This window comes from Zeus faber (assembly GCF_960531495.2).
Source record: "Zeus faber genome assembly, chromosome: 6".
NCBI lineage: Eukaryota > Metazoa > Chordata > Actinopteri > Zeiformes > Zeidae > Zeus > Zeus faber.
The window spans coordinates 5134005-5157014 of record NC_137201.1 but is presented as its reverse complement, the minus strand read 5'-3'; the positions used below and the strand labels follow the sequence as shown (position 1 = coordinate 5157014).

Genomic DNA, 23010 nt, shown 5'->3' with positions numbered 1-23010 from the left:
TTTTGTTTGCACAGTAATGGTGTGAGGTGTGCATTGCTTTTAATGAACAAGACACAAGTCATATTATGATTTTGTTTTTTTTATTGGTCAGGTTGTCCAGCTACCTCACCTATTATGAAGATATCTAAAATCCTTTGAAGTTTCATATGGCATAAACTAAAAACTACATTTATCATAAACAACCAAAAACTACATTGATCACACGACTCCATACCGGTCATCGCTTTTTAGATCATTGAACGCAGATCTCCAAATACTGCGTCCCGAGTATTAAAACACTGAATCGGCTTGAAGGTGCCCAATTTTTTTCTTTTTGTTTTGTTTTTTTAACCACAAAACAAGTTTACAGTGAGGAAAGGGTGAAATCACACAACAAATGTCTTCCCCAAAACAGCACCTAACCAACGCCATACGTAAAAGGTTTTGCTCACAAGCAATACTAAGATACAGCATGTACATAGTTGAGGTTGAGGGGGAATCCATACGCTTTGGCCACTTCTGTATGCTGATGTTTTCTATCGTTAAAGGGGTCCTGGAAGGCGCCTTGGAGAACACAAAATCAGCCAGATTTGGACTTGAACAACAAAAATACTGTGTTCTCTAAGGGGGGCCCTTCAGTTGAACCCAGTCATTCAACAACAAAATCATCGCATCACATTAAAATATGTGCATTGTCAGCATTACAATAAGTAAAGTCTATATAAATAATTTACACGAAGAAAGATCTGAAACAAGGAAACACCTAACGTATTATTTATCAAGTAGATAATCTCTTACTCTTGTAATATTCTGGATGTTATCACAGGCCTATGTAAAAAGGTCCCCAGATGACCCCAGATCATCTTTGTTACGGTGAAATGACATTTTTTGCACCATTGGTTTTGAGTCAACTTAAATGTAATGCGTCACCACTTTGCTGGATGTTTTTGGGGTTGTCCTTTTACGATATTTGACCCGGCAGCTAGTAATAGAGTGCACCTTTGGTAATCAACTAATTGAAAAAAAAAAAAAAAAATGTCTACGATTTCCTTTATAACTAGAACAGAGAGGGGACTGGCACCATTACTCTGGTGTTTTTTAAGGAAATTCTATGTTAACAGGTTAATGCCAACAGCTCGTTGGCCAAATCGTGCTGCCGTAAGATGGCTGTTTGGTGACTTTCCACATGTAGTCCATCGTACGGCTGCTGAGTGCACCTAAGGAATGAAGTCGACACACGGAAGTTGAATACATGATATGTGCCACACAAACGGATTCATTACAACTCGTATTAATTATTGTTGCATAATTATGAGCTTTTTTTTTTTTTTACACTGCTTTACAAATTTCTTAGAATAAGGTGTGTGTGTGTGTGTCTGCCTACAGTATATGTATGTATGTGGACCCCAAAAACAAAGAAAAGGTTTATTCTCTGAATTTGTTGTAGAGGAAAATAAGATGCCATTATGTCCATATTTCCACTTGTTTTAGGGGTACCTTAAATAAAATATCATCATTAGACGGACCTTTTTAATTAATAGGTACAGAGATGCAAAAGGCCCATAAGTGTAATTCCAAGTGGGCTAGACTCTTTAAATGTTTATTTTCAGATGAATAGAATCTATAATACCTTTTTGTAGTTTTATCACTGCTAGCTGCTACTGGTAGCACCTCAACGGTCGTTTTAAAACCTGAAATTTAAAGGGGGGAGGGGCCAATGATTGTGCTGAAATCTTTGTGCCTATTGTGTGGTACAATATGGTAAAATGCTATGTTGACTCAGATATTAATGTACTATACTAATGTGTGAAACTATATATACGTTGGGCTACTATGTGTGTGTGTGTGTGTAAGACAGAGAGAGAGGCATACAGTCTGGCATTTAACCCTAAGTCGTAAAAAAGGCCTCGACTCCGAAGGTGTTCTCTCCGCTGTAGGCCACGTACAGGAATCCATCCTCATCCTTCTCTTTGTCGTACAGCTGGCCCATGGTGAGACTGCAAAACACACACACACCAGACAGCAGATGGGAGACACAGATCACCTAGCAGCATCAACCAGGCTTTTGGGAAGAACATTCCCGCTAAGCAGTTTAAATGCATGTAGACCTTTACCTCAAGAGCATCTATCTTCTGCTCTAATCTGGAGGAGCTCCAAAAAGAGGGAGGGGTGTGTGTGTGTGTGTGTGTGTGTGTGTGTGTGTGTGTGTGTGTGCGCGTGCGCGTGCGTGCCACCTGTCAGTTAAGTGACAACATAACATCCGGGTAGATCAACGGAGTGTTAATGGACCATATCCTTCTAATACCATTATAGGGTCCTTTAACTCATTCGTAAAGACATGTTAATGCTGTCATCGTGTGAGTGTAACTGACAATGTAATCCTGCCAAGTTTCCTCTTCCTGCGACCTTTACTGAGCGACTGAGATGACTTCATCTGCAGCAACATAATAAACTGTGTGACACTGTAAAACTTAATAGGTCATCAAGGTAAAAAGTCAGTGTTTGCCGCCCCATTTTTTCAACCACGGCACAATTTCTTACAATTAAATAATCCCACAGCACACCACTGTCCCATTTACAACAAAAAAACTCACAAATGCGTCTAACTGTGCTTGTTATTGAATGTGGCCAACTAATCCCACAGCTCTCACTTTCAATTAGCTTGTTTTGATGAACACATAGCTGGTATCCAGGCTGAAATTGTCGAATCAGTATAACCTTGCAATTTTGATCTTGCAGCCCAAGATCATTTCAATGTCAGTGGAATTTAAAATGCTTTCCAGGGCACATCTGGCGAGCTGGTTGAAAAAAAACTGTTAAATAATAAATAGCCCATGAGAGTAATTCAACCTGGGGTGGATCATTACTGATTTGTTACGGTCCCAGAATCCCCACACCCATAAACACACACACACAAGCTGACATTGACAAAAGATATTCGGGACATGACGGACACGTAGGCAGATCGTAAACGAGATAACTCGCTCCTGCACTATTGTCAGGTGACTATGAATCAATTGCGTAAGGGAAATGGTGTCAGTAGTATTTCCTTTCAGCCCCGGTTTAGCTGTGCTCCTCCGTCGCCCTTTATCAGTGTTATCTCCTCACACTGATGATGCATTTTTCTCTAGACTGTCCTCCCAAAAAACAATGGCCACCTTCAGCTATTGACAATTAAGTTCAAGTTCAAGAGATTATTTGTCACATAATGGGACATGGTTATGATCCGAGTACAAGGTTAGCTGGAGATAAGTGTGGCGCTATAACACTGTCAAGGTTACATTGAGGTCAAGGTTATTATCAAAACCAAGGAGAATTACAGGACACATTTACTCTTGAGCCTATTGTTCAACTCCTGCAACAAATTTCGGTCTGACACTAATACCAAAGTGACATCAGTCGAGTTTTTTGATTGGAACTGGGCTTAAAACTAAGTAAATAAGTCACTGATATAAAATAATGACTTATAATATGGATGTCACCATGTTCACCATCAATAAACTCTCTTTATATAAGTGAATTGTGAGTATGTTTTTGTTTGCACTTTTGTTTTTAAAACTATATGAAGGGAGTTTTAAAGTCTCATCATGGAACATGGTAAATGTCCAGCTGATCAAGCTACTCACTGTTGTACTGGAAAGAAACAAAGTCTCCCATTTTTACATAATTTTTACATTGTGGTGTGGGGATGTTGTGGTTTGAGCATCGACACCTGACCTGGATCTAGGTGATTGGGTCAGGGTGGCTGCATACCTGTTGCTCGTTGGTTGGTCTAATGAGCGACAGGTTAAAACCGCCATCCCCACACACACTCGGGATAGGTGCCCTGTCATGACATGTTTCTATCTGCTCCTCGCTAATTCCAACTGGCCAACTCTCTACAATAAACTGGTGTTTACACCCCCGTCTTCTGTGTCTCTGTGCCGGAGGGCCCTGAACACGCCACTTGGGTGGCGCGTGGTAGGAGAAACTGCCAGATGCATAATTTTAGATCATCATTTAGTGGACGCTTTTGTCCAATGCGAGTCACAATTATTCATATACAAGTGGACACATCGTCCATCGCCATCAGGAGCAATTAGGGGTTAAGTGTCTTGCCCAAGGACACTACAGCATGCTAGCAGGAGGAAGAAACATTTATTGTAATATATTATTTCCCTGAAATATCTGTGACGTGAAAGACAGACAGTTCATCCGACGGGGAAGGATCCGACTATCGGATTCAATTACGGATTCGGTGTGAATTAAGCTTTACTGTACAAAGTTTGAAATCCATTTTTTGTCTCACTGATGCCGAAGAGATAAACTACTTGGGTATTGGAATTTTGTATTCAACGCTTAAACTTTATGCTATCAATGCAATTTGATTGGTACCATTAAAAATATAATTTTGATACCCGAATCTAACCATAATATTAAATAAATGCAACATATGCTTCAGATAAAAGAGGCCAGGAAATGTCCAAGATGGAAGTCCTACCTGTGAGTGCACCTGGGATCACGCAATCCTTTAGATGTCTCAAATTTCCCGCACAGGGATTATTAAAGTACTATGTTATCTTGTGTTAATAACTTCCTTCTGTTGTGACAAGAAAGTGACATAAGCAGAGCCTTGTCAGTACAACAAATACCAGTCATAAATAGGTTAGAGGGGGGTGACTCGCAGCAAGCTATTTGCAGAAAGCACACAGGTGGTTGTCTATGATCGATGGTAAGCAGAGAAGATAGGTGTGGCTTCATCTTCTTTCACAGGGAGATGGGTTTCACACACACTAGGAACTCCTGTAAGTTTCTGTTCTTTGCTGACGGGGACAAACAGACAGGCAAACACACGTGCACCGAAGATAGTTGACTCTAGTTTCTAGTTTGAGATACATGTATTCTGCATTCACTGCCATATATTTTAGACCATGATTTTGGCACCAACATTAATTCCAAACTCCTGCAAGTCTATTAAGAGAATCAGCTGTCTATATAGAAAAATCCACTCCATCACTGTTCCTTTCCATTATTGACGTTAGCTACTCAGGTATTGTTGGTGAGAATCTACTGTCTTTATCACTATTGCCATGGTATTGTTATAGCATGATTACCATGGTATTGCAAAGATCAATTACAGTACTAACTACACTCTCATTTTCAATTTGGATTTGAAGGGGAAATCAGGGTAATAAATGAACTGGAGAGGCCCTTAAAAAGAGAATACCACCCAACATTTCAGCATTAGCATGGCCAAGACTACACCAAAGACACATTCATTTCTGACGAGGGATACGGAAAAATGCCACATACAGTAGGAAGTTTTCCCCCATTCTCGCAGTAAATAAAGCATTCTCAAACTTGTTGCTCAATATTTTGAGAAAACTCATAAAAATCTTTTGCAAGCTCTAGTTTTGTGAATTGAGCCAGGAAGGTGAACTCCAGATAAGGACATATTATGATATTATGTCGCCGCCAATACGTGGCGCTCCAAATAAGGGCATATACGAGAAAAAGCCGCTCCCGACAATAAATCTAGGTGGCTAATGATGGCATTCGATTCTATTTTCTGTTGTAAAAGACATAGCACTAGAGTTTGATATAGTTAATTTGCCTGAAAAAGCTCAAACAAACAATGTCATCCGATTCTTCATCTTGATGAGCCTCTCTAAGGGGCGTGGACAAAGAATACAGTGTGTCAGTGGTAAGTCACAGTCTCTCAGACAGCCTGACTGCCCTGGTCTCAGAAATGGATACGTTTATGGTTCGGTTCTATGGAGATATAAAAGGAAAAGAAGTTCAGATGGAAGTATGGAGGCACAAAAAGGACACAATTAAGAGCATTCCAGCCATGAGTTTTCAGTTTTAGAAAATCAAAGATCATAGCCACGAATGCAGTGGTCTAACACAATTTCTTGAATTAGCTTGTATGGATTTCTGAGGGTAATTTGTGATTGATCCATGCTGCAGAATACACTGAATACTGAATACTGAATTGCCTTTAATGCAACAGGAGTTATTTATGATAGAAAATTCAACTTTAAATGACTTTGAGTGGGATTTTGAGCTGCTCACTTAATAAATAACAATTCATAACTTAGAATAATGGTTTGGATTTGTATATTGATCTACTGACTATACTGTGAACCTTTCTTTAGACATCCAGAAAATGTATTTATTTGTATTTGTTTCATGTCTTTTATTTATTAATGCATGTAGCACACCTGTATGCATTTATTATGTGAGCTCAGTCTTTTAACTTATTTTTGTCTATGTATGAATGAAATGATGCATGTTGTGTGTATGTTTGTTTGAGCTTCAGCCGCTTTCGGGCATGCAGTGTCAGGCGTCCGACCTGGACTGGGGAACCGTTTTGTCGACGAACAGGAAGATGGCTTTCTCGGAGGGCAGCTGGATGCGTTTCCTGATGATCCACATGAACTGGGCCACTGTGATGTCGGAGGGAACCAGGTACTTCCTCTTATCGATGTCCACTATCTGCGAGCCGGAAACCTTCTCCACAATCACCTGCCAAACACAACACACTCATAAAAAAAAGAACACAAAATACACAAGACAGCGGAACAACACTGAAACCTATACATTATATGCTACACACATGCCAGACATTCCGTAGTGCCAGTGTTTTCTGCCACGGCACACTGGAATCCTGTCTGGAACTGATGAATCAGATGACTTTGTACAGCCTTGCAATTTTGATGCAACACAAGAGCTAGTTTCCGTTCAATATTTTGTCCAGTGGAATTTGAAACTTTCCACAGCACACCTGATCAGCTCTCATGGCATACTGGCGCACTGCGGCACAGTGGTTGAAAAACACTGCCTCAAGCCCTGGTTATACCTTTGAGAGCGCAGGGCATTTTAGCTGGCACATTCGCCGCTGAAGTATTTTCAGAAAGCATGGGTGGCAGTAGAGAGAAAGTACCGTGTGAAACAGGAAATATTAAACGAAGAACGCTAAACAGCACGCAAACATGGCTGCACGCACAGAATCGGAGCTTGTGCCGAGGAGCTGTTCATGGTAGTTGAAAGGACAAACGCGGGGAAGGAGCTGGTCTGTCTGGTGGTTGAAGTTATGTCCTGCTCAGCATTTTATTACAGAGGAAATAACTGAACTGTTCCATTCAAGAACGGAGTCACAATGCGTAAAATGAACTTTTCAACGACCCTGTTCATTTACAATGAAATCACCGAACCTGGGTGAGTATAGTATTTTGTCTATTCTTCAAAAAGTAATTGGTAGACTTTGAATTTCACATCCGACTTGTGCTGTGGATCGGTGTTGTCCAGCATATTAGAAATAAAACAACAATACACTGATTTCCCATCGCTTCCAATGCATTTCCAGGGAACAGTCCTCGCGCCAAGTCACACTCACGCTTGTCAAATAGACAGTCTGGGATTTATAAACTGTCAATGTCTGCTGCTGAGAACGCACATTGTTTGTTTAATTTTCATTAGGGTAGAAACTCGGACGTGGTTGTCACACACAAGAATTTCGGAAATGCTGAGATCGGAACACTGAAATGCTTCTTCATCCTTTTCCCCTTTTTTATACTGTGTCCAAATAATGCAATAGATGGGCTTGGTAGCTACATCAGTTAAAAATGTTTGGATTAGCACATAGGCTCCTGGTCCAGATGGCTTTACCATAGAGTTCTTCAAAGCGTTCTCATCCAAATTATCACCCTTACTCCATTCTGTATACTGCACTGTGGTGTAGGGGTGGTGTGGTTTAAGCAGCCACACCTGTCTTGGGTCTAGGTAATTGGGCACAGGATCAGGGTAGCTGTACACCTGTTGCTTGTCAGAGCAAACAACAAGAACAGGTAAATCACCCATCCCCACACACACACAGGGAGAGCCTTTGTCATGACATGTGTCCATCTGCTCCCAGCTTGTTACATCTTGCCAGTCTCTCCAATAAACTGGTGTGTTTGCAACATCTCTGCCTGTGTCTCTGTCGGAGGGCCCTGTAAAGGGGAGGGTTGCCCGTGGGCTGTGCTGTTCCAGGTTTCCAGGTCTCCTGGAAAGGGGACAGTTTTTGTTGGACATTTTTGTTTATTTAAGGTATGGGAACCATGTTTCAGAGTCCAGGCTTTTATTATGTCTAGGTATGGGAACCCTGTGTCAGAGTCTGATCATTTTATTGCTTGTTATTTTTGTTAGGGATGGTAACCCTACTGAGTCCAGTCATTTATTTTCTTAAGGTATGGCAACTCTGAGTCAGTCTGCTATTTGAGTTTGTATTTTTTAGTTTGTTTGTTTGCTCGTTTGCTGCCTGGTTGGGGGGGGGGGGGGGGGGGGGGGGGTAGGCTTTGGCCAGGGATTCTACCTGGCCTCAGTTTGGTGTGGGGGGGGGTGTGGTTTAAGCAGCCACCCTTGTCTTGGGTCTAGTTAATTAGGCCCAGGATCGGTGTGGCTGTACGTCTGCTGCTCATCAGATCAATCAACGGGCAACAGGTAAATCACCCTTTGCCACATACACACAGGGAGAGCAGAGCCTCTGTAATGACGTGTCCATCTGCTCCCGGCTTGTTACATCCTGCCACTTTCTCCAATAAACTGGTGTGCTTGCAACATCTCTGCTACTCACATCCAAACGAAGGCTTCCTGAGATAATGACTCCAGCTATTATTAGTCTTACTCAAAAAGGACAAAGACCCTCTGAATTATGGTGCATGCATGCACCATAATCAGGAAAAGAAAATGAATAAAAATTCTCCCAAAGATCCTTTACCATCGCCTTAAATTATATTTGGACATAATAGCACCTGACCAGACAGGTTTTATCCCTGGCTCGCAATCTTTTTTGTAACATGCATCACTTATTTAATGTTCTGGGATTTAAAGAGTGGGAATAGCTTTTTATCGTTCTTGAAAAATTCGGATTTGGCCCATCACTTATCTCTTGGGTCAAGATTCTGAATACTGCTCCGAGGGTCTCAGTGTTTACTAACTCCGTTATTCCAAGGTGCTTCTCTTTGATTGAACTTTGATTATAGTAGTTTCCCATTTAAACTAGAAAGTGAAATGCTTACATACCTCAACATTAAGGTCACAAACTTCTATACAAAGATTTATACACCCACAATATTAAATTAATGCTAGAACACACAAAACAAGACCTCGCAGGATGGTCGTCACTACCAATATCACTAGCAGGGCATGTCAACGCTGTAAAAATGACAATTCTTCCAGTTTTTTATTATTATTATTATTATTATTATTATTTATTCCAAATGATCCCATGTTTTCTGCCAAGATCAATGTTCAACCAATTAGCTACTATATCACAAATTCTATCTGGAATAAATCCAATCCACGTATAAAGAGAGCTCACCTGGAGATGCCCAAAGCAGCAGGGGAACCCAGTTCTGAATGTTAACATTTGGTCTATAAGTTCTAAGTAAGATTTGGCATTGGTTTTGTTTAAAAAATTACAATACAAGTACCAATACCCTTGTGATACTGATACCAATAGAGTACTTCATGAGATTATTATTTTTTTCCTACTATACTCATCATGTGAATGGAAGCATTCAGTTGCGTAAAATGCCACCATTCCCCCCCATCCAAATGATTTTTACACTAATACAATTTGAAAGTGTTCAAATTATTGAAATATTTTAAAATAACTGTACAAAACTGTACAATGAAGTATTTCAGCAGTGTAATTTTGAACAAATAGCCAGTACAGGAGGAATGATTACAGCAAGGAAAGACTGACTTGAAAAATTGTGAGCCTATCCTTTAACACACTGCTGTAGCTGCTGCTGCGGTAGTAAACCAATCACATGTCACAAATCAAAGAATGCTTGCAGTGATTGGCTGCGAGCAAAAGCATACAAATAGTCATTATTTTACTAGATCTGGATACAAAAAGGATTGAATGCAGGCATTGTTTGACTGGAGAAGTTTCTTTTCTTTTTTTAACCTGTGCTTTCAGCATGCAGGGCATACAACACAGAGTATTTGGATGCCATTGCATTCAGTTAGTCTGCAAGTGGAGTTCAAGTTCTCAACCTGCAATGCAACTCTTTATTAATTCTTAAATCATCAAGAACTGCTGCAATAACTCTGTCCTGTGGACGACCTGTAGAATGACAAAAGCACAGTTTTTGGTTATGGAGAGCCACCACCAACCCACCAACTATTTATCATGTTTGGCTCTATAAACAACTTATCATTACTCCAAGAGGGGGAGAATCACCACGCTGAGACAAATAAACATAGAAACAAACAACATTTACACAAAAACATGAACATTGGACGACAACATGTATTGAAAAACAGTGAATTAGGTCCAGGAAATCTGGAACTACAACTGTTCACGTGGCCTCTTCCTGTCATAGTTATGGCAGTAAATGACGCAGGAAAGGAGAGGAATGCAACCAGGAGGGTGCTGGGGTGCACTCGAAGAGTGTGTGTGTGTGTGTGTGTGTGTGTGTGTGTGTGTGTGTGTGCGTGCGTGCGTGCGTGCGTGCGTGCGTGCGTGCGTGCGTGCGTGCGTGCGTGCGTGCGTGCGTGCGTGCGTGCGTGCGTGCGTGACTTATCCCCATTGGTACTGGTGTAGAAAGTCGGTATTATGCCAGAGGAGCAACCCCCACGCCCAGCCCTCAGGAGCATGACCCAGTCCCAGGGAGCATGAGGAGACCCCGCAGCCCAGGGGCGCACACACACAACCAACCCCCAGGTGGAGGCACAAGACGCAGCCGCTGGCACAGAACCCGGGCCACGGGCACAAGGCACGGACCACGGGCCAGGATCACGGCCCCACGGCGACACCCCGCCCAAGCCGCCCGACCCATGGGCGGGCTGTTGGGACCCCCACCCATACCCCACATAAGGGGGAGGCCCGCTCCACCGCAGCTGACCCGGCGCCCCGCCCAGGTCTACAGGCCCTCCGCCGCACCTGTGGCGCCCGCTGCAGAGAAGCCATGACGCAGAAGCAAAAGGCCAACAGCCGCCCCCCACACCCCAATCCACACCGACAACAGCAAGCAGTCCCCCCAGGGGCCTCGGAAGGCACCCGGCGGCACTCTCCGCAGCCCCGCCAGGTCACAGCACATCCCAAGCCACCAGGCGCAAGCCGTCAGGACTCCAGCCAGGCCGCAGGAAATCCCCGAGTATCTCGGGGGCCCAGCCGACTGCCCCCTGGCCAACCACGCCCCCACACCGACCTGCCAGCGACCGGCCACCCCGGGAAAAAAAACAAAAAAAAACCCAGTGCTCAATGTGTGCTGTTGGTAATTGCAGTTCAAATTGCGGGGCTGGGGGTGCGAGTCCTTCAGGCAAGTCCAACCCAAATCACTCGCACCCCTCCTGTCCCGCAGACCCTGGTCGGATGGAGTGTTGTTCGGAGAAGGATTGGTGTGCCAGTGTATGTGTTCTAAGCTAATGTGAGTGGGATTAAAATTTTGGGACAGACGAGAAACACGCTTGGGCAGGGGCGTGACAAGCAAGAGGCAGCTGCCCGCTGCATCCCCACCCACATAGCTTGCACCCCGCACATCCCACAAGCCCTCGGTCTATTGTGTGGTGTATGTGCTGAGTATGACTTTTGGGACTGGAAGAGATAGGCGAGTCGCGACCGGATCGATCCAGGGGCACAGGAGGCCGGGGAGCAACCACGCAGACCCCCTTCCCCCGGACCCAACCGCGCCCCAGTGCGCCCACCTCCCGTACCTGGTGGCAGCAGACCTACAGCGATCAGCCAAGGGTGCAGAGCATCTGCCATGCGCCTCCACCATATAGGGCAGCTCCGCGCTCCCATCAGGTCCCTGGTCAGCCCCCAGCCGCCGAGCATGCAGACTACAGAGCAGAGGGCGGCAGACAGCCACCCCGCCCACGGGGCGGGCGACCCCAGCGGCGTGCCAACCCGCCGACCATGGGGCCCGAGCGACCCACCAGCGACCCACACCCCCAGTCTCCAACCCAAGCCCCAGACTGGAGAAGTTTCTATACTACTTGGTATTGGTTTATTTCAGTCGATACCTTTAAGGTATTGAGTACCAAAACCCAGCCTTATTTACAGTATTCAAATTCAAATTCAAACCCCAATGTTTATCCGAATTGCCAGAGATGCCATCAGTATCCAGGTGTTTGGTCATGCATATCTTTAAACACATTCTGGTCTTGAATCATTGAGGCCTCTTCATATCTCACTATAATGTTTGCCTCACTACTGACCAGGAGACTCTCCTTCAATGGAAGTCAGACAAACCCCATGCACTCACCTCACTTCCACTGGAAAAGCTACGCTATAGCAGGGGAGAGTCTCAGGAAAGGTTTGACAAGACTCACCCTTTATAGGTCGCCCTTTATTGAGTATGTGCATAACCTATCTTGATACCTTACCTTGATTCCTGTTTTACATAAATTTACTAATTTCAAACATGGGGTAGTGTGATTTAAAACATTATGCAAGGTCAGACAGTTTATTATATTATATGATATTATGTTATTGAATTTGCAATGTTAATTTCTGTAAATAATACTTACTATGTAACAGAAGTGATTTTCAAGTAGTTTTTTTGTTTTTGTTTTTTATGTCTTGGGAACTGTAGTATGTGACTGTTTTGTTCTGATGTTTGTTTGTATAATGTAAACTAAAAATATATAAATATATAAAGTGTCAAAAAAGGTAACAAAAAGGCTTATAAACAGAGAGCCTTGAATAATGTCTAAGATCTTGAAGTATTGAGTATTTTGCACCCATACATTCAATCCCTCTAAATATGGCTCCAGCCAATGTCACCACCATGTTGCAAATGGATGGCTCTGTTGATCATGTCAAAGATGAAAAAAGTGGAATAAATAATAGGTTCGAGGCCTTAAATTAGTAGATAATTTGAGGGCACTAGTTATTGATTCAGCGGCATGAATTATACTGTAGATTCGACTCATGGGAGTTAATCTCATTAAGGGATCCGAAGGAAGGGGCTCTTATAGTCCAGTTTGACTGCATTGCAAAAAGCCCTCCATCCTCCCTCCATGCTGCTCGAACGTAAGATCTCAGACTTCCTCAAGCTGAATGGCTTTCCAAAGCGAACGGCAGTGTTTACACGTTGTGACCGACCCACCAGGTGTCTAATTGAGAGCCGGGGGAAGGTATCATCTACACAAAGGGCCCTCTGAAAGCCCCATACAAACGGGAATGTCTTCCGCTCGGAAGGGTTTGTGACACCTCCCATGATGGACACGTGTCCCAGGGTCGCATTCCGAAAACACCTTGACACTGAGGCGTCAGCCACTCTTTCGCCCTGCATGGGACCTCACGATGACTGTGACCTCACTTGACTTTGAGGAAACAGGATGGAATTTGCATTGTTGTTATCATCCACAGCTTTCAGACAATGGGACAATGGGAGACAATGTGTTGTAACACACCAACGTCGTTTAATCCATTTTCACAGTGAGAGAGAGCTGAGTGAAAGCAGGTGGCCCGGTAACCCACACCCCTGCAGGGAACAGCGGATACACCAGGGAGATGAAATTCTATAGAGCTGGGGTGGTCGGGGGCGTGTGTGTGTGTGTGGCGGGGGGGATTTACAACCCGAATGACTTTAGCTGGAGAGGAACCACAAACATACAGTAGATCGTTCATTTTTTTTTCTTGTCTTTAATTTCTGTCACCCACATTTTGTTGTCACTCACTCCCGTACATCTCCACCCACTCCACCGAACTCTCTCCAACGCCTCCTTTACTCACCGGCACTCTGTCAGGGTATTTGTTGCGTATTTTGGCTGACTCCACACACCTGTGTTCTGATAGGAGAGTTGGGGAAACAAGGAGGAAATCAAGGATTATACGGATGAGAGGAGAAGAGTCAGCCTCCCCACCCCACCGCCTCCACCACCACCCATCAACACCGATACACACCTCCCACAAAATACAGCCGAGCCGAGCAAAGGTTAAACTGTGAAACCGCTTCACGTGTAAGACTGAGGCGTGATGAACGGGGTCATCCCACTGAGAGTAGACAACCGCCACAATGTAAGCTAGGATTTGTACCGTAGATGCCATTTGGGAGAAGGATGCTGTCCATTACTGCGGGGGTTATGCACTTAGAGTATACAGGAACCACTATTAGATATTGGGCCCCTTGCCAAGCAAAAAAGGGGGCGGCCCATAGGAGTTCTAAACAGCAAAATCTATGAGGCCGACAGAGACATGCAATCCCAGCTAAGACTCCATTGATTTCCAATACTGTGATGTTATGAGCTGGATTATCTATTATTTAGATTGTCCAGTGTTAGAGAAAAAAAAGGTGTATTTGCGGCCGCTGCATGCAAGTAAGAAGCGGCATCCGTGCGTCTCCGTCCACTGGAGGTTCGATCCACCCCTGGACCTGTGGGCAGATCCAGGCCCCGGGTGGCGCGGCACTGTGTGACAAGGCGTGTTGGTGGCTTTTTTAGCTTGAACCCATCACACTCCGCTTCATTAGCCTAGATAAGAGGCCTACTTTCAGAAGCACCTCGCACATGACAGGGACACTTTTTTTTTTTGCGACCAGAGCTAGAATATTGCAAAAGAGTATCTTAAAAAAAAATAATAAGTAAAGTCCGCAATGGCACTTAATGTTTATATTCCAACCAAAGCACCAGCAACCTAGAACAACCCATGTCCTATACTCAGCAGCATACCATCCCAAATGTGATCGACCAGTTCCTGAAAATACATGTATTTTAAATGTATTTTGCAGGAACGCATCTTGCGTTGAATACAGTAAGATCTAAGCTTGTTATGTTGTTGGCGTCCCGGTGCTCAGAGGACAACACACACGCATGCACAGTTGCATTTCAGGGATGACATTGCAAACCCAAACCAGACATAGCATGAAATAAAAAAATAAAAATTAAAAAAAAAAAAAAATGCCTGAAAAGAAAACGATAAATGTTTCATAACAATCAAAAACCCCTTTACCGAGGGAATGATCCTCTTTAAACATCCATTTCATTTTGGCCGGATCCTCACACCGAGGCGTGATGCTAAAAACTAGAGTCTTAACGCGCGAATAAGGGAGCGACGGGTGGAGGTGTCGAGGCAAAGCAACGACACTTGAGCCCCAAACGAAACGTCAACAGCGTCTCCGAACCAGCTGGAAGGGTGACGCGAGGCGTGGCGAACGACTCGTTCATCGTGAACGAATCTTTTGAAACGACTCGGGAGTCGCCTGACGCGCTGGCAAATTAGTTGGGCGAGTAAGGGAATCCCAGAAGAAGAACAGGAAAATGTACCGACTGACAAAACCAAAGTCCGAAGGCGTCTGGCATAATTCATATTGGATGTGATTTGCGATTTGCGTTCAGCAAAAAAAAACAACCATTTTTCACAGAATGAAATGATTCCTGTGAGAACGTCGTTCCCGACTCTTCTGCCTCTCGTTCAGCGGAAGTGGCTCCTCGCTCACCGCGCGTCGCACCAGCGGAGTCAAACGAACGACGCCTCGGAAACGTTTGAACGACTCCCGTCACCGGGTGACTCGTCGAGAGCCGAGTCTCAGAAAAGAGTCGAGCCTCGCGAAATCTAAAACCAGACGTTTCGAGCGCTCAGCCGAGCGGGGGAAGGTGACGTCACCGGTCGGTTAAGCCATTCCGCCGGGCGGGCGGGGACGGGAGTTACCAGGGAAACGGCGAGACGCACCGGAAGTAGCTGCTCCGCCCCGTGGCTCGTCTGAGAAACCAGCCGAAGCGACCGCAGACGGATTGTGCCGACGTTGTCTCCCGCGTTTACCCACTCGAATGTCATTTAGTTTCGTATTCCTGTACATTTGCGGTGACTCGATCGACGTTAATATCCGTCGTGTCCATGCGTGGTGTTTGCGACCCCCGTTGTGCAACAAGGAATGGATAAGCATCGCCTAGCATACTAGCTTGGGTCCACATGCTGTATTCATGCAGTGTTTTCCAGCCCTTTTTTTTACTCTCACGGTGCACTTTTATTTTTACGGTGACATAATCCCACGGCGCACCGCTGTCTTTGAAGAGTTAGAAGAATCCTGTTATATGCTTGTATTCTGTCTGGAACTAATGAGTTAATACAGCCTTGCAATTTTGATCTTGCAACACAAGCTCATTTCCATTGTTGTTATTATTAATTTTTTTTTTTTAATGGAATTTGATAAACATTACAGCGGTTGAAAAACGCTGAATTAATGCTCCGCTGCGGAAGATTGTCCGTGTTGTTATGGCTTTCTATGAAGTCTATGCTCACCCGGCTTTGATTCGGTACAAAACCAGCGTCTGCACCAAGGCCACTTTGTTTGCGGTGGTTGTCTTTTTCCTCACCTACATCCCACCTCTACTGGTTGCTTACAGGAGCCAAGGTGGTTACGATTATTATCATACTTCTAACTCGCCCTCATGACTGTTGTTTAACAAAGAGACATATCAATGTTGTCGTTGTCTAAATCTGACTTGGTTGCAGGCTTCTGGATAAAGAGGAGCACGTATGAGGAGCAGCCCGTCGTGAGGTTCCAGTATCAGACTCTCCTCGTTGCTGCAACCAGCACCAAGGGCGACTACGTGGCCTGGAGCACCTTTCCCCATTTCAACAACATGCTGGGCTCCAACCTGCGGATCCCAGCTCTCACAGTACGAATGTGTTCTCTACAGGGCCCTGGGCCAAGCTTAAGCAGTTTAAGGCCACTGGCCAAGGACACTGAACATAGCACACTTCATGTGATACAGAATAGCGGATTATTGTCTGTCTAGTATGTGGATGCACTGATAACATTTTTTGACTGATTAGGGAGTCTTGTAGTGCATCTTGGGTACTTGCCAATGCAGAGTATTGATACACATGCTTAAGATTTCTGTCAGTATTAGCCTATATATCTACTGAAAAAAAAAATCTGATTCAATATAGAACTGTCACTGAGTTCTAAAACAAAACAATCTTTTGTCCGTCCTGTTATGTTGCGGGTAAAATTTACCCTTTTTAAAAAAAAATCAGTTTTTTCTGTTTTTGCGACTGCACCGAAAAATACACTGTTGTTGTTGTTTTTGTTTTTTAATGATGGGCGACTGAATTATCATAAGGGAACCATAATCTATGCGGGGAGTGAAAACACCATTTGCACTCAATATGGATCAAATTGTTTGTTTTCGAGTTTATTAAATATATGTAATCATTATTTACGTTTTTGGATGATTAATCGTACACTAGGTCATTTTTTGTTGTTCCTGACAGTCAAACACCGCAGGAAGTTTAAGGGTATGACCACAGTGTCTAGTATCCTTATCTGTGCATACTTATTCTATGAAATGGTGAGTACTATTGTGTTTGTGTACAGGTGAGAGAGGAGGATGACAACCAGGACGGAAAGTTGGACCGCCTGGTCTTGGGGCTGCAGCTCCCTCTGAAGCCAGAGGAGGAGGTGTACAGCATCCAGCTGCTGCTCACCTTCAGCTATCGACTATTTGTACGTATCGTAGTAGTAGAGCTGGGGGCGCGTGAGGCAGTACAGTCTTTGGTATTTGGACACAGAATTTTTCCCCTGTATTTCGACACCTTAGACTTAGGTCTAATCTTAGACTAAATCACACATTTAATATGGGCTAACTGAAATGGCCATTCTCAGTCATGGTTTAAAATAGTCTCGGACTCAGGCGAGTCTGAGACTATCTTGGTTTAAAAATGATGTGATTTCCAGAAGGAAGACTAGAGCTAATCTATGTCTAAGAGAGGGCTTAAATTAAACCTGGCATGTTTATTTTTGGATTAATGGATGTGGGCTGGTAGGTGGTGAGCAGGCAGTCGACTGTGACAACAGGTAAAATGGATTATCTGGACTAAGACCAGCACCAAGACCCGACAGAAGGAGCTGACTAGTCCTTCATTACCTCAATGTCTGACTTTTTATTCTTGAACTAATTAATCTCAAATCAGGCAACGTCTCAGAAAGGTATTTTTCAATAAATAGGATTAGATTAGTCTTGATTTTGATTAAACACCATCTGCGAAAACTGCCCCCTAATGAAACAACAGCAGTGAGATTTAAGTGTGCACGGTCATCTTTAATCTCGATGTTATTTACATTTGCATACATTTGCCCTTTTTATACACAGTTCGTCATTGGACAACTGGTTTCCCTATTAGCCCTTTTCCTATAATTGGCCAGTTGTTTAGAGCTCTCGACTCTTTGCTGACATTAGGTCTACTTTCTAAGACATTTCAATGGCACAGTTTAACAAAATGTCAATGATTCAGTCCTGTGCTCCACAATGGAAGACAAAACCTTCAGTTAAATACACACACAGGGAAAAGACGCTTTTTGTGACTCAGTCGCAGAAGCCCGTAAGCCCCGCCCCCTACTGGCTTGCTGTTCATTATTTATTGAAAGCTTATTAATATTACACATGTCACCTGTCAAAATTGCACCAAATTTGACACTGCATATCCTTGGGTCCCCTGTAAAGCACCCGCCAAGTGTGAAGTGGATCGGATGAACGGTTGTCTTGATAATCAAAGGACAGACAGAGATTCCTCCCTTTATAGTTAGTTATATAAAGGTGTTTATTCTGCATGGAATTTCTATTCGCAGTCTGTTGCTCTTGTCCCACGAGGAGCAAACAAGTGTCGGGAGTCCATCAGACTCAAAAGCTTAGGTGTGTGAAAACCCAACTGTTTGGTACTTTATGAAGAAAAATAACAGGCAGGTCAACGGCAAACAAGGTTGTAGCCCACGGAAGTCTAATGTAGTGGGTGAACGAAGAACACTTTTAATCTAGCATCTTTCTCCCTCAGTGTCATCACAACTGGTGGGGGCCTAGTACCAGCCTTTTTCAAAAGATTTTTGTTTTATTTCCATCTACTCTTAAGAGGATGTCCACTGTGGTGATGCAGAGCCTTGCCTACGTCCAGCACTCTTCGTCCGTCCCGGGGGCCCAGCTGTTTGTTGCAGGAGACCTGCGGCTGCAGCAGAGAGCACCCCTGCCCCACCGCGGCCTCTACAGCGTTTACAACGTGAGACCACATCCGGCTCTGCCACTTCCAGCGGCGCCGCTTACTGCATTTTCCTTTTCCTCTCTTGTTCCCTTTGTTTTGCTCTCTGAGAAATGCAACGCTTTGTAAGCGACTCTTCTTGATCAAATTTAGACGTACAACTTACCCGTGGACCCATGGCTATCAACTGCCAATCTGCTCCGATACTGTGCTCATGTACATGTACTTGTAAAAATGATCCAAAACTGGCCCTGTTACCATATGTAACAGGGTGGTATTTATTATATTATATTGTATTATATTATAAGATAAAATAGTACTTTGTTGATCCTGTGTCGTGGGAATTCAGGTGTTGCAGCAGCTCAGTGGGCACCATGAAGTACAAAGTGGGAGGATATACACTAAATTCAATATAAACATTAAAAAATATCTAATAAACAGCTCAACATGTTAAATAAAACAAGTTATAATAGAGTAAACTGCTCAATATATACAGTGTAGTTATTCATATTAGAATATTATTTAGATTATGCAATATTATTATCATATCATTATACTATGTTATATCATAACATATATGCCTATACCTTATACTACTATATATTATATTTTGGTCATTATAATACCACTCTGCTTTATAAATCATTATAAATAGTACTTTAATTTAACCATACTTCTATAATTATTGCTACTGCTGCTATCGCTCGATTGACACTCAGTAATGCTGTTGTGATGCCATTTGCTACACTGCTGCTAGTACCCGTACTGAGTTACTTTAATGTAACTTCCCACATTGGGCTCACTACTACTAGTTAATACAGTGCAATTCCACGCTAACTCTGTAGATAGATGTATACATCTGTAGTTTTATATCTGACTTTGAATTTGTCCAACGTTATATCCAATCTTGCTTTGACAAAGCACTGAATTAATTATATATTGGAAATGAATGGAATAAATTACATTTCACTGCATATATGTATGAAAGTATGTATATGTATGTGACAAATAAAAAATCTTGAATCTTGAAAAGAGCAACAAAAATGGTTTTCAAAATCAATGATTATCCTGTTATTGGCGCCCAGTAGCTGAAAGTAACCCCAAGAGTGATGCTCAGGACTCTGTCCCCCCCTTAAAAAAACAAACAAAAAAAATGGATTTGGTGCCCAGCACTGCATGTTTCACTGCAGTTTTCTTTTGTACATTTTTAGGTTTATTGCATATTGCCAAGGTTTTATTTTATTTGTATTATTGCCTATTGTTTTATGCACATTGCTGTGTCACCGCAATTTCCATTTTCCGGGGACAAATAAGGTATCTTATAAATTCAAATCTATGTATCTATGCAAAAATGCTTATTTTCATTCTTGACCCAGGTATCTGTGATCGACGGCTCCAGCCCCTTTGCCAGCTCATACGACCTGGTCGGCGTAATCAGAGACTATCAGCAACGAAACTGTGAGTGCAGCCCCCCCACCGCTCCACCCGCGCCCCCGCTGGCGAGAAAGTAGCCGTGTTCAATCAATCATCTATTCAAATCCCCTATTCATTTGAAATGGAATTGGTTGAGTTCGGCAACAGTTATGGCTTTTTATCTTATCCTCCATCCACCGCAGTGACCACCGTGCTGTCCTGTCCCAGCCCGGTCTGGACTGTCGGCCGAGCCGCTGGCTCTCCCTTCCAGCTCAGCGCCGAGATCCGCTACCCTCTGGAGGTCATTAGATATCCTTTGACAAACCAAACTGATAGATCGATCGATCCCTGGTGGGACATTGCAGTGTCTCAACAGCTCACATCAAAATAAGTGATCGGTATAGGCAAAATAATAATGAAGCAACACAATAAATAATTTGAAAAAATAAAATGGCAGTTAATGGATAATTTGGAAAATATACACTGTACACTATAACAATATGGCAATATACACAATCTAACTGTAAACAACAATTATAACCGAGAAGAACAGAAAAACAATTATAAAACATTTTGATAAAAGTGAAAAATACCTCAAAAATAAAAGGTCATGTTCAGAAATAAAATACACAGTCCAATACAATAACTTGTGAAAAAAAGAAAGATAAACTTAAGATGGAAACAGTGACATACAGTAAACCCAACATTAAATACAAGCCATAAAAAGTAAACCAAATCTTGGCAATAAGCCCATAAACTAAAAAATTCACAGTATTAACAAATGCAAGAAATGTTTTATTAATGGATGAGTTTTGGTAGAAGTAGTATTAGTATACACCAGTGGTTCTCAACTGTTGGGTCGCAGGTTAGGGTTAAATTATAGATAGTCGGGTTAACTAGAAAATAATTGAAAGTCCACATTGCTTTTCATTTGGCCAGAAACGAAAGCAGAAGAATGTCGGCCCCCTTACTCTGTACACGGGGACGCCTCGCCAGATCAATTTATGGTTCCGTCCAGGAGTCACAGAGTGGGCGGAAAACGAGATGCCTCCTTTGCGATGTGTCATACAAGGTGAGTGAAGGGACAATAAGTCTATTGTCGTGTGTGTCTCACTGACAAGACTTTTATACTCAGACAGGCGGTGCAGGTGGAACAGGTGGTAAATTCCCTGTTTGCTGCCACTTCTTTCATTGCTGTGCCGCAGTGTTGTTGTCGTCAGTGTTCCACAATTGGGCAGGTCACCCTGAGTGTGAAACTGGAAGACGCGAGAATGAGAAGATTGTAGCTCACGAATTCTTAGCGCCACTTTTTAACCGAATTGCGTCCCTTTACCTTGATACTTTGTTGATGTGGCTTCAAGGCTTTTAAATAAATTAAACTTGACCTACTATTAAAATGGACTGAAATGTTAAAAGCTGCTACAAGGTTCTCTCCTCTTTCTATATTGCGCTAAAACTTAAACTTAAAAGTGACATAGGTTTCTCAGTTATTTCCTTCACCCCCTGCACCTATCGCCCCGGGTTCTGGGAGACCATCAAGTTGGCCTGGGTCCAGTACGTCAGCGTGCTGCTGGTCTTCCTCTGGGTCTTCCGGCGCGTCCAGACCTTCGTGTTCCAGAACCAGGTGCTGCCGACGGTGCCGCTCCCCCTGGCCAAACCCCACCTCGACTGACCGCAACAGCACTTTTCCCCATAGTCCACAGAGCCGCCTCTTCTCCACAGGAATGATGCTAATCACAAGCTAACTGAACCTCAAAAAATGCAATAATTTTCCTTTATGTTCGGGTAGTTCCACAACTGTATCTTACAATTCTGACCAAAGAAAATCTCGTCGGATAACTGTCACTTATTATTAAATACATTTTTCTATACATATTTTCTATACTTGTTTATTGTGTTCCATCATTTTGCTTTATCGCTATGGATATATACATACGAACCAACAATAATTAATAGATTTAGAGTTGAGCACGACTTTTGCTGAAGGCCCTGGGTTGGTGTGCTACTACCGCCGGCGGACATGTACATGTGGTAAATGTGTTACCCATTACATTGCCATAAAACGTCAATTTTGTACCTCCTAGTGACCTTCACGGATCCACAATGCATTGGGTTGTGTGTGTGTGTGTGTATGTGTGTGTGTATGTGTCTGTGTGTGTGTGTGTGTGTGTGCGTACAGGTACTCCTCACAACCAGCTCTCTGACCAGTCTTTATTGTACGCTGCGTACAATACCGCTGCATTCGCGGCGTCTCAGCATCAAGCATCTCATCGCACATCACCCTTTTTATACTATATACACTATATATACTATATACACTATATATGCTGTACTCATCTCATCACTGTTGTCAGTCTTGTTCTCGCAGTCTGTCAGTATTTACTACACTAGCGTTGGCTATGGCCACGCCCCCTTACCGTGAAATAACACGGGTCCTCGCTTATCGACCAATTCGCTTAACGACCTGGTCCTGGAACTCTGTCGTTAAGTGAGGTGTACCTGTGTGTGTGTGTGTGTGTGTGTGTGTGTGTGTGTGTGTGTGTGTGTGTGTGTGTGTATATATATATATATATATATATATACTGTGTGTGTGTGTGTGTGTGTGTGTGTTTAAATTAAATTTGGATGTGCAGAGAGAGAACCAGTGAGTGTTGTGTTCACCAACA

At 43.3% G+C, this 23010-nt stretch overlaps 2 protein-coding genes across 3 annotated transcripts; one reads left to right on the top strand and one right to left on the bottom strand.

Moving 5' to 3' along the window:
* Positions 1-69: 69 nt before the first annotated feature.
* Positions 70-15023, bottom strand: gabarapl2 (GABA(A) receptor-associated protein like 2). 2 transcript variants are annotated; one of them, XR_013844189.1, is made up of 6 exons: positions 14909-15023; positions 13694-13749; positions 6314-6486; positions 1852-1976; positions 1610-1670; positions 70-1196 (listed from the first exon to the last, which is right to left on the bottom strand). XR_013844189.1 is itself a non-coding variant. In XM_080001709.1 (4 exons), exons 1-4 carry the CDS (start codon positions 14940-14942, stop codon positions 1868-1870), a joined length of 372 nt encoding a protein of 123 aa, XP_079857835.1. In that variant the 5' UTR covers positions 14943-15023; the 3' UTR covers positions 70-1867. The 2 variants fall into 2 exon arrangements, 1 of the variants encoding a protein (XP_079857835.1); XM_080001709.1 differs by having other exon boundaries at positions 70-1976.
* Positions 15024-15682: 659 nt separating this feature from the next.
* Positions 15683-22153, top strand: tmem231 (transmembrane protein 231). The gene is made up of 7 exons (XM_080002504.1): positions 15683-16310; positions 16412-16578; positions 17280-17408; positions 18809-18952; positions 20308-20389; positions 20548-20653; positions 21854-22153. The coding sequence occupies exons 1-7, from the start codon at positions 16172-16174 to the stop codon at positions 22014-22016; spliced, it is 930 nt and encodes a 309-aa protein (XP_079858630.1). The 5' UTR covers positions 15683-16171; the 3' UTR covers positions 22017-22153.
* Positions 22154-23010: the final 857 nt, after the last annotated feature.

What these genes read in the sequence shown, in the direction of transcription:
- gabarapl2 (XM_080001709.1), bottom strand. Translation starts at nt 14,942, where the DNA reads ATGAAATGGATGTTTAAAGAGGATCATTCCCTCG. An exon ending in TAAAGAGGATCATTCCCTCG is followed by an intron (nt 13,750 to 14,908) that starts GTAAAGGGGTTT and finishes CTCTCCTATCAG; the next exon opens with AACACAGGTGTGTGGAGTCA. An exon ending in AAAACGGTTCCCCAGTCCAG is followed by an intron (nt 1,977 to 6,313) that starts GTCGGACGCCTG and finishes TGTGTTTTGCAG; the next exon opens with TCTCACCATGGGCCAGCTGT.
- tmem231 (XM_080002504.1), top strand. Translation starts at nt 16,172, where the DNA reads ATGGCTTTCTATGAAGTCTATGCTCACCCGGCTTTGATTCGGTACAAA. An exon ending in TGCGGATCCCAGCTCTCACA is followed by an intron (nt 16,579 to 17,279) that starts GTACGAATGTGT and finishes GTTTGTGTACAG; the next exon opens with GTGAGAGAGGAGGATGACAA. An exon ending in TACCCTCTGGAGGTCATTAG is followed by an intron (nt 20,654 to 21,853) that starts ATATCCTTTGAC and finishes CACCCCCTGCAC; the next exon opens with CTATCGCCCCGGGTTCTGGG.